The sequence below is a fragment of the Bufo gargarizans genome, chromosome 2 (genome assembly GCF_014858855.1).
Source record: "Bufo gargarizans isolate SCDJY-AF-19 chromosome 2, ASM1485885v1, whole genome shotgun sequence".
NCBI classification, from domain to species: domain Eukaryota; kingdom Metazoa; phylum Chordata; class Amphibia; order Anura; family Bufonidae; genus Bufo; species Bufo gargarizans.
In genome coordinates this window covers 339,128,904-339,140,280 of record NC_058081.1, presented here as the reverse complement: position 1 = coordinate 339,140,280, position 11,377 = coordinate 339,128,904, and the positions used below count along the sequence as shown (strand labels likewise).

Here is an 11,377-nt window from a genome sequence, read left to right as displayed (position 1 = left end):
AAATGTTTCTAAAGGTTCTCATTCACCTGATAAAGGACAAAAGAGTGTCCTGAATACAGGTCAAAATATATGGGTATATCTATTTTTTATCTGAAAAAGTTATACCACATTGTATATGTTTTATGTTTGTTTTTTTTTACAGTGGGATCGCATTAGCAACCTATCCAAACAGCCTAAACATTTTTCCAGGCCAAATAGACTCCTTTGTAGCAATTATCCATAATGGTAGGGACTTCTTTTACCAGGATTTTTCTGGAAAATCTATTTCTACCCATGGAGGTCCCACCTCACATCTTACAGGGCTAAGGATGTGCTGCTAACATCTAAGGCTGCTTTCACACTCGCGTTTTGGGCGGATCCATCATTGATCTGCAAAAACGGATCCCTTACAATAATACAACCGCATGCATCCGTCATGAAAGGATCCGTTTGTATTATCTGTAACATAGCCAAGACGAATCTGTCATGAACTCCATTGAAATTCAATAGGAGACGGATCCGTTTTCTATCGTGCCAGATTGTGTCAGAAAAAACTGATCCATCCCCATTGACTTACATTGTGTGCCAGGACGGATCCGTTTGGCTCAGTTTCGTCAAGCGTACAGCAAAACGCTGCAGAGCGGAATGGAGACTGTTTGGAGGCAAACTTATGCATTCTGAGCGGATCCTTATCCATTCAGAATGCATTAGGGCAAAACTGATCCGTTTGGGACCGCTTGTGAGAGCCCTGAATGGATCTCACAAATGGAAACCAAAACGCCAGTGTGAAAGTAGCCTAAGGATACCACAGGACACCTTCAGAGTTATTGTGGAGTGCATTAAAGCTACAGCTTTTTGATGGCATGAGGGAGACCAACACATTATTAGTAGTTAATGTTAGGGCTGACCAGTGTAACCATTTTTTTTTCATATTTTTCTAGAGTCATCAAGAGGATTAGATATAACAGAATTATGAATAAGAACAAAAAGTGGCAAATATGTCAGAAAGTCAAGGATATCCAGCTTCTTAATATGACTTAATTCCAGTTGTGCCGCTTCTTCATGCTCTCTACTAATCCCGCCAGCCTTCAGTTCCACCAGGAGCTGTTCCACACTGATGCTCTTGCTTTCTGCATCAATATTGCACAGGAAGAGTTGCTGAAATGTAAAAATAGCAATGTAAATTTAAACTGTAAATTTGGGTTGTGGCTTGTAGCTGTAGCAGCAGTTCAGAAGTAACATGAATACTTTTCCCACTAATTTGACAAGACATGAGCTATACCACTAACAATTAGGGTTTTTGTCCCCAGTTGTCAGACCCCATTCCATTTATGGTACATGGTTGTTAGCAGGTTATAATATGACTGTATAAGGTTATAGAAAGAGCAGACGTTTTGCATCATATGTTATTTATCCGCTCATTAAACAAATTTAAAAAATAATGAAACGACTGGAAATCTATAGAGGCGTTGTCACTAGATGTTGATGAGATGTTTTTGGCTAGAAATATTAACGCAGTGGCCTAGTTGATCCTTAAAATGTTTCATTAAAGAGGACCTGTCACCACAAAATGCAATGCAATACCAATAGCTCTTCACAGGAAGTGGAAAAAGCAAAGATATAATTGTAAAAATTACAGGTTTTACTGAATCTTTCCCCATAAAATATATCAATGTGCTTGGCGTCTCTTGCTGTATAACATGGGGCTTTCAAATTGTGTTGTATTTTGTGGTGACAGGTCCTCTTGAAAGTTGGGTCAAGGGACTGATGGGTCACTAAAGAATTTGTACTTAATTATTGTATGTCCACCTTGCTGATGCTTCAGGGGATCCACGTGATATCCACTAAACCATATTTTTTCCTTTTCTTGGCCCTAAGACATCATAGTCTCCTCTAGAGTTTTGAACCTAGCAACATCCATAACCTTCCGAGGGCCAGCCATAGATGAAGAAAAGCTGCTAGAGATTTTCAAATTATAAGACACACATATACGGACTATAGGATGCACTGGGCCATAAGACCCACCCAAAAACACACAGACACATAAATATAGAAGATACTATTTTTACTGTATATACCCTATGGAGGATATACAGTTGAAATGGTGCAGACCATCCAAAAGCTAATGCCTCATAACATTGCCAGCCACAGAGCCTTATCATATTATCAGCCACAGTGCTCAATAACAATGCAAGCCACGGTTTCCTATCACATTGATAATGCCTCCTGACTACGCCAGTCTCACTACCCCCTGGTTATGACAGTCACAACCCCATATCACATTGCAAGCCACAATGTTACATTACAGTGCCCCCTGACAAACAGCCACAGACCCCCTCTGACTATGCTTGCCATAGAGCTCTATCATTATTAGAGACAGCCTTGCTGCTTTAGCTTACCCAGTCAGAAGCAGCAATAGGAGGCTATAGTTACTGGGATGGATCTGTCCTGCGCGCAGCATTGAAGGGATGTGGCTATAAAGGTCCTGGCAGGGCAGACACTGCACACATTTACTCTGCTGTGTGTACCAATATGTGTGTTATTTGCATACTAAACAGTTACATTTTACCAAAATATATGTGCGAGATGTGACAGTTCAGTGAGCAGATAATACACAGATTATGTACGCAAAGCATAGTACACGCTGTGTCCTCACAACTGCTCTGCCAGGACCTATCAGTTAGTAATGGAGCTCAGACATAATCTCCCTGTTTTTCAATACACTTTGTCCATCTGCCAACATGCTTTCTTATTCCTCATAAAAAAAATGTTTTAGGCTAAGCTGTGAGCCACGAATGCTCCGCTGTCTTAATCTTCATCCTCATTGGGTCTTTCAGGGGACTAAATAGATGATAGGTCTATACAACAGAATCAGTTCACGTGCACACTCAATGTGGTCAGTCATGGGCGGGTGTCCAGCTACTTCTTCGTGGCATGACATTTGTGCTACCTTCCTTGAACCTCTCTATCCATGATACACACCTATCATACACACTTCTTCACAACATAACACTTTCTCTATACAGTGCACAGTCTTTAGTAAATATTGGCATCAGACATACCCTCAGACCACAAAAAAACAATTCATGCAAATCATAAGTGGGGCAGCCATTGCTTCTTGTGCCACAAGACTGCGGAGATAATGTAGAAAAAAATATGTATTTGTCTTTTCTAAAAAGTTTATTAAAATAAATTCTACAGCCAAAGTGCAGATAATTTTTTACTAACTCTCGTATAGCCAAATGTCTGTGCCAAACATTCAAAACCTGGACTTTGCTCACCAGTACATTTTACCTAATTTCACAAACTCATATTGATCTGTATGATCTTTTTCACTGATCCTTGTATTTGCCATGTGATCCCACGGTAGTAAGAAGATATCAAATGGTCTGCTAAATTGGATGGAGAGCCCTCTCATCCGATGGATAGTTTACATTTACTGATTTCAGTGCAAACAGTGATAATCTTTAAGGATGCACAATCAATTTAGATCCACAATAAGTGATGTATTTATAATGTCTCATAGATTTTTTTTGTGGATTACCATCGAGATCATTTGGAATGGTAATTGCCAGTGCACAAAATCTGTGTCACAACTAGTTTTGCAATGTGGTGCAAATAATATTTAATGGGTATGCTCACTTTTGAACATCATTTTACAGTTTACATGTCTTAAGCTCTAAAACTTTGAAAAATATATTGCACTGCTTATATTGAACTGATGCCAAGTTACAAGCAGAATGGCTACACTTAAATTTAGGCAGAATAAAAACCTGAAAACAATGTATTCTCCCAGAATGCAGTGAAGTAAAGGACATGTCATTTCAGGATTTGATTTCTTGATGAAGGAAACAGAGCAGTTCCTCCTCTTTGTGACTCCATTCGCCCAGGCAAACCAGGTGCAGAACAGAGCGTGACACTGCTGTGCCCTGCGCATGTGGAATGCGGGAGGGGCACTGTATATTGTCCCTGCAGTGGAGGCTGAGGACACGGTGGAGGATGAGGAGGCAGAGGTGGACATTGTTGCAGGACCAATGGCGTAAGAACGTGGAGGTAGAAGCGGCATCGCCTGGCTAAGTTGCTGGTGTGGCTGTGCAGGAAACACATTCACCCAATGGGTCGTAAAGGACATGTATTGTCCCTGACCGTAGTTACAGCTCCACACGTTGGCGCTGCCGTGCACTTTGGCAGACACCGACAGGCTCAAGGACTGGCCCACCTTCTGTTCTACATTTGTTTGCAGAGCTGGTACTGCCTTTTTGGCAAAGAAATGACGGCTTGGGACGCTTCACCTCGGCTCGGCACAAGCCATCAGTTCTTTGAAAGGTGCTGAGTCCACCACTTGGAAAGGGATAGACTGCAGGATCAGCAACTTGGACAGGAGCATGTTCAGCTTGGACAGGAGTGCCGTTGGATGAGTGCACACATACTGTTGTCTCTTAGCAATTGCTTCAGTGATCGATTGCTGACGAAATGAGTGACGAGGAGTAGGATGATGAGGAGGAGCATCAGGGTCGGTAGATGATGGGAAAGACAGACATCTCCCTTCGGCTGAGATGGTGGAGCCTTGACTGCTGAAATCAGGTGCGTGCCACTGGGTGATGCAGCGGTTGCTGCGGCAGGCTGGACCACCACATCGGAGCCACAGTTCTCCCAGGCCACTTTATGGAGACGCTGCATCTGTTGACGCAGGGCCGTGGTGCCAACATTGGCACTCTGGCCACGCTTTTTCTTCTGCCCATAGATTCCACATATGGCCATGTTCACCTCCTCCGGCAGCTTAACAAAAAACGGCCACACCACTGAGTAGGCTATTTTACCCATAACACGCACTGACTGACTGCTACCGCCGCTGCCTCGGTGAACCGTTGCAACACTACTTCCTGGGCAGGTAGGCTCCTGCGAAGTGGGTGGACTACTCCGGGCACGTTTGGCTACCGACCTCCCACCGCTGCCACCCTGCTGTCTCTCGTCCACGTTAGCAACTAGCTGGCTCCGCCGCTGCCTCATGGACAATCTGCCACCCTCTTCTCCCAATGATGATAAAGCCTCTAATTCACCTGGCTCCCAAGTGCGATCAGCTACATCATCATCATCGAGTACTGTCTGCACGTCACTGATGTCCTCCTCAACCGTCTTTAGGTCAGGAGCCTGACCGTTCGCAACACCAGCTCCCACGCCACTCTCCTCATCACTACTTGTCCGCCTAGTGGAGGAAGAGGCGGATGTCTCCTTCACATCTTGGCTTGCCAGTAGCTGCTGACTGTCTTCTAGTAGCTCCTCCTCACTGTATAGTGGAGCTGACCGCACAGCATACAATACTTCTCTGGCTGAGGGAACAGAAAAGGACAGAGGCAGGTTGAGGACAGGTGAGGGCACAGGGCCTGCTCCCAGGCCATGCCAACTAAGAGTTGTGTCTGATGAACCCATCGACTCTTGGCTGGGGGTGTCTGATGTTACTTGCAACAAAGTCGAAGATCGAGTCAACCATTCAAGAACCGCTGGGTTGCTGGTCAAGACACAACCGCTAGCTGACACTGGGAGCTCAGGCCTCTCAAAGTGACCCCTGCTGCCATGGTCCCTTACTCTGCTGCGACCTCTGCCTGTGACAGAAACATTTAGGCCTCTGTTACTCCCCTGTGCAAAGCCTGGCACTTCTGTGACTGACATACTGTTAAATCAAATAAATATATAAAAAGGAAATTAAAACACCCCAAAAAAGTCTGTAATTTTCTCACTTCACCACACAACGGCTAATAAGCCCTTATTTTTTCCACTTACACACGACACAGAAGGCATTAGAACGTATAACTGCACCGCCGTACAGCAAATATATTTTCCTTTTGCCACTAATACATGACAAAAACGGCTTTAGAACATATAACTGCACCGCTGAATGGCGAATATATTTTTATTTTGCCACTAATACACAACAAAAAGGGCTGTAATTTTTGCACTTCACCACATAACAACTAATAAGCACTTTTGTTTCCACTAATACAAGCCAAAAAAAATGCTTTAGAAGCATATAACTGCACCGCACAAGGGCAAATAAGACGTAGAAAAATTTACTTGTAAGAAACCCTGTAAATGGCTGTAACACGCCAATAACAAGAAGGGTTTGCTCAAATTACAGAGCTGTATAATGGCAATTTGGGTGCTGCCCAGTCAGTGCAGCAAGGTGTAATAGGATTGTTCTTATTACCCAGGCTGTAAACTCCCCTACTGCACCCTGTTCAACATAAATGCTGTTGAATGATTCCTCCCTATCCTTTCCCTACACCTTGAATAATCTTTTCCTGAAATTTGGATCGAATTCCACTTCGTCAACTTCGATCGCTCATCTCTAGTCATTATGTTTGCTTTACTTGCAGAAATATTGCCATTTTTCTGTTTTGTTGCAGTTGTGAAAGGACAACATGCTATATTAGTTGTCAGTGCCACCTTTGAATTAAAGGGTATTCTGGTTATATCAAGTTATCCACAGGATAGGGGATATCTATTAAATCGGTGGGGGTCCCAGTGGTAGGACAAGAATATGGGTCCTGTACCCCGCAGGTCCACCTGAACTGAAAGGAGCAGCCTTTGGAGAGTGCGCACTGCTGCTCTATTCATCTCTATACAGGACTGTTAGAAATAGCCAAGTGCTGTACTCGGCTGTCTCCAGCAGTCCCATAGAGAATAAATGGAGTGGCAGTGCACATGCTTGACCTGCTGCTCTGTTCATCTGGTGAGAGGGCCATGGGTATGGGGCCCCCATTCTTATGATCGATGGGGTTCCCTGCAGTCGGATCCCCACTGTGACTAGGGGCTAACTTGAAATAACTGGAATAACTCTTTAGTTGTAAGCAATACATTGTAATGCTGAACATTTTCATAACATGGCATAAAATGGTATAGATGAGATTCAAACATGAAAAAACATGCTATGCTGGAATTCAGAATGTAGCAGTAGTTACCAGTTGCTTGTAAATCTTTGAAGAAAAATGAAGAATTGTTGAATAGCTGTTGCCACCTCTGGTGTCACATCAGCTGTTTGAAGAATGCCTAATCTCTAATCCTGCTCTCCCCTCCTGTTCTAGTAATCATATACATCAGGCATGAGTATGTGACCTGTTGAGGCCTCTCCGGCATGGCCTAGATTTTTCTTATTGTCTAACTCACTAAAGACTAGAATAATACACTGGTATATAAGCCGCTGAGCTGGCAGCTGTAAATTGGAAGAGATACATTCATCCCATGCAACCTCTGAAGTATTCTATAAAGGCTTCTATCAAATATTTTGAAGCTTTAAACTTTAAGAGTACATCCATGCCCGACCTAATTGGTGTGGAAAGGGTGAAATCCAAGTAGGAAATCCACAGCATAAATTGACATGCTGTAGATTTTAAATCCCCACAGCAGGTCAAGTTGTGTGTGGATTCCACAGCATGTGGATGAGATTTTTTTTGAATCTCAGGTTAGGTTCACATCTATGCTAGAGCTAATCTGTGCTTCTGGCAGAAGAACAGACTACTGGAGTTACACTCACATACCGCCATAGCGGTAATGGTCCCACCAATAGCTGAAATCTATGCCAGAAAGCCTCTGGATCCCTCGTCACATCTCATTATAGTCCATGGGGATCCGGCAGTGTGCAACGGTATCTGGCTATGCCAAATGCGGTAACTCCCGTAGTCTGTTCCTCTGCTTACCTTTAGTGCGTATATGAACATAGCCTTATCCACTTTGCTGCTACCACATACACTGCAGATTTTCTGTAGACATTTCCGCTAGTCAAGTCTGCAGTGTATCCTCCACATGTAAGGATATGACCACACAAAGCAAAGGTTCAAATCTGTGTTGGATATCTGCAGCATTAATTTACATGGTGCAAATTGAAAATTTGCAATACAGGTTAATTTACTCTGCAGTTGTTTTTTTAGTTTTTTTTGCATCGTGTGGAATGGATGAGATTTATTAACCTCTCATACACTTTGCTGGTATTATAAAATGCAACAGATTTGCTGCACACAAATAGAACACAACTAACAACATGGAACCAACTAATACATGTCCCTGGCAACCTCCCGCAGTGACATCACAAGGCAATGATGGGGGTCGTCATAAAATCATACGCACATAGACATCATCTGCTTAACAGGGACACACCATTTGGACCAGCGTGTGTAGCTGCTAAGATTGTCTACAAGCTGTGAGATCCAGTACTGTATTTAAAAGGCCATCACCTCTTATGACATTATGGGTGATTACCCCCTCGCCTGTGACATCACCACAATTAAACCTAAAAAGGGTTCATGTTTGGAGGTAGAGATGAACTAATCAATTCTAAACTAATGAGATTCATTGAGAATTTTGCAAAAAATTGTCTGCCAAACTAATCCAAATTTTTGGCGAATCACGGACAAACGTCAACCAGTCCCATTTTACTATGAAAATTAGCAGGGGAAACAGGAGGGAGGAAGAAGATAAAGGATCACAAGAAACTGGGAGGAAGTGGTGGGGAGGGTTGGTACTGATTAGCACAGAGGCTGAAAGACAGCCTGATCAGCCAATCAGGGGACATTATGCAGGCAGGGCCTTCTGCTCAGAAGGAAGAAACACCATTCTGTTCCTAGGTAGGCTTGTGAATGGCTGTCTCATGGCAGTTTCTGCCAAAATAATTTGCAGACACAAGCCAGTTACAATGGATACTATGGATGCACTATAGGTAGAAAATATAGAGATATAATTGGGTAGATTTTACAGTTTTATCAGGGAAAGCTTAGCATAGGGACTGGTCACTGTGCCAGTTGTTTCATACAGCTTGCTGGCAAGTTCTGCATTACAGAATCCTGCAAGAAACTATTTTTCTGCATTAACAGCCAGCTAGCATTTTCTTATAAAAAATGTTTTTACAGTTCAAATGATTATTGCCAGCATCCCAAAGGCATACAATACAACAGTTTCCTTTTACCATTTCTAATTGTGCATGTCAGTGCATTATACTCATGTTGTTAAACGCATTGTATATTAGTGCAAAATAACGGTCAGAGTCACAGCAAACATATTTTACTGCAATAACACGATTATTATACCCGTGTTATTGAACACGGTGTATATTACTGCAAGATACCATTCACTGTTATAGCAAAATCATTTTACTACAGTAACCCAATTATTATACCTGTGTTGTTGAACGTGTTGTATATTACTACAAGATACCATTCAGTGTTAGAGCAAAAGCATTTTACTGCAATAACACCAGTTACATCAAACACATATTACTGCAATATCGCGATTATTATACGCGTTTTAGTGAATAGTTATAAATTGGCCTTATAAAAAAATGTCTGGAAAGAATATTGGCAACAGAATATTAGCAAACAAAAGACCCATGCCTTCGGAATGTTGATAGTAGTGTGAACTAGTAGCAGCACCAACCATCCAGCCAGTAGAAGTAGGCCACAGTTCTCCCTGGCTTCCAAAAGGCACAACATTATTATTGAGGAAAAAAGAGGATGAAATTATGGGCTGGATAGCTCACTCCTCCTTTCAGTCACAGCAGGATGATGTGAATGTAACCTCAGAGTCTGACACCATGCCTTGAAGCCGCAGCATTCCTCATGCGCCTCCTTCTTGCAACCCTAGAGAAGCCTTTCAGTTGCATCTTCTCTGTCTTTACTGCAGCCCTTCTTTTTACTAAGAAGAGGCAACAAAACCCCATATGCTATGGAAGATAGCTGTGTTGGTGGTAGTAGTAATAGTAGTGACACTTGTCACCACAGTGGTGGAGGTAGAGGTAGTGATAGAGGCAATGAGGCCAAATACTAAGGCCTCTTTCAGACGGGCGTTGCGGGAAAAGATGCGGGTGCGTTGCGGGAACATGCACAATTTTTCCACGTGAGTGCAAAACATTGCAATGCGTTTTGCACTCATGTGAGAAAAATCTGCATGTTTGGTACCCAAACCTAAACTTCTTCACAGAAGTTCGGGCTTGGGATCGGTGTTCTGTAGATTGTATTATTTTCCCTTATAACATGGTTATAAGGGAAAATAATAGCATTCTGAATACAGAATGCATAGTACAATAGGGCTGGAGGGGTTAAAAAATAAATAAAAAATGTTTAACTCACCTTAATCCACTTGATTGCGCAGCTGGCAACGTCTTCTTTCTTTGTGCAGGAACAGGACCTGTGGTGACGTCACTCCGGTCATCACATGGTCCATCACATGATCCATTACCATGGTAAAAGATCATGTGATGGATCGTGTGATGACCGGAGTGATGTCACCACAGGTCTTGTTCCTGCACAAAGCAAAGAAAGAAGACAGAAGAGATGCCGGCTGCGCCATCAAGTGGATTAAGGTGAGTTAAATTATTTTAACCCCTTACATTTTTTTAACCATGTTATAAGGGAAAATAATAATGATCGGGTCTCCATCCCGATCGTCTCCTAGCGACTGTGCGTGAAAATCGGACCGCATCCGCACTTGCTTGCGAATGTTTGCGATTTTCACGCACCCCCCATTCATTTCTATGGGGCCTGCGTTACGAGAAAAACGCACAAAATAGAGCATGCTGCGATTTTCATGCAATGCACAAGTGATGCCTGAAAATCACCGCTCATGTTAACAGCCCCATAGAAATGAATGGGTCGGGATTCAGTGCGGGTGCAATGCGTTCAACTCACGCATCGCATCCGCGCGGAATACTCGCCCGTGTGAAAGGGGCCTAAGGAGAGAATCAGGAAGGGGGCAAAGAAGTCCACAATTACATATTACAGATAAAAGTGGTTGGGAGGGTGAGGACTATGATGATGAAGATTGTGTGTTGGACAGGACCCAAAGCCAGATCAGAGTGCTGAGGAGAAGACATCAGAGGAGAATGGCGGTGGATGCAGCAATAAAGAGCAGAGGCAACGTACGTCTAAAGCCCCCAAAATAACTGTCAGGGTGAGATTTGCTTTTATTGTCATTATCTCTGGAACTGGTGATGCCGCTGATACTGTGGGTGCATTTGTTCTCCACAAGGCTGGCAAACAAAACCACAGCTGTGTGCAAGATCTGCAGGATTAAATTAAGCCGTGGATGTTCAAAAACAAACATAGGTAGAAGAGATTTATCGCAGCAAATGAGGCAGCATCACTGGATCCTGTGAGAAAATAGAACTGGTCAGCATCCCCAAAGCAGCACAGTGTCCTTGTTATCATCAGCTTCTTCTTCTGCTCAGACTTCTCCTCTTCCTCCTTGTCCTCTGCTTCCAGAGACATCCAGATGTGTGGCCATGAGAAAACTATTTGCAACCAGCAATTAGCTTGTGTCCAAACTGAACTCTCCCCTGGCCAAGGTGCTGGAGGTGCAATTGCTGTTATACCGTACCACTTAGTTGTGTGATAAATTTGGCACAGTTCCACGC

General features: G+C 43.1%; 1 protein-coding gene across 2 annotated transcripts in view; it reads right to left on the bottom strand.

Annotated features, from left to right (window-relative positions):
* Positions 1 to 713: 713 nt before the first annotated feature.
* The window catches only part of LOC122925946, a 405,237-nt gene continuing 394,573 nt past the window's right edge, over positions 714 to 11,377 (bottom strand). The window contains exon 15 of one of the 2 annotated variants that reach the window (XM_044277293.1): positions 714 to 1,137. In XM_044277293.1, coding sequence (XP_044133228.1) covers positions 907 to 1,137 — 231 coding nt within the window. In that variant the 3' untranslated portion in view covers positions 714 to 906. The remainder of the gene's footprint in view (positions 1,138 to 11,377) is intronic. The other variant, XM_044277294.1, reaches the window with a different exon arrangement.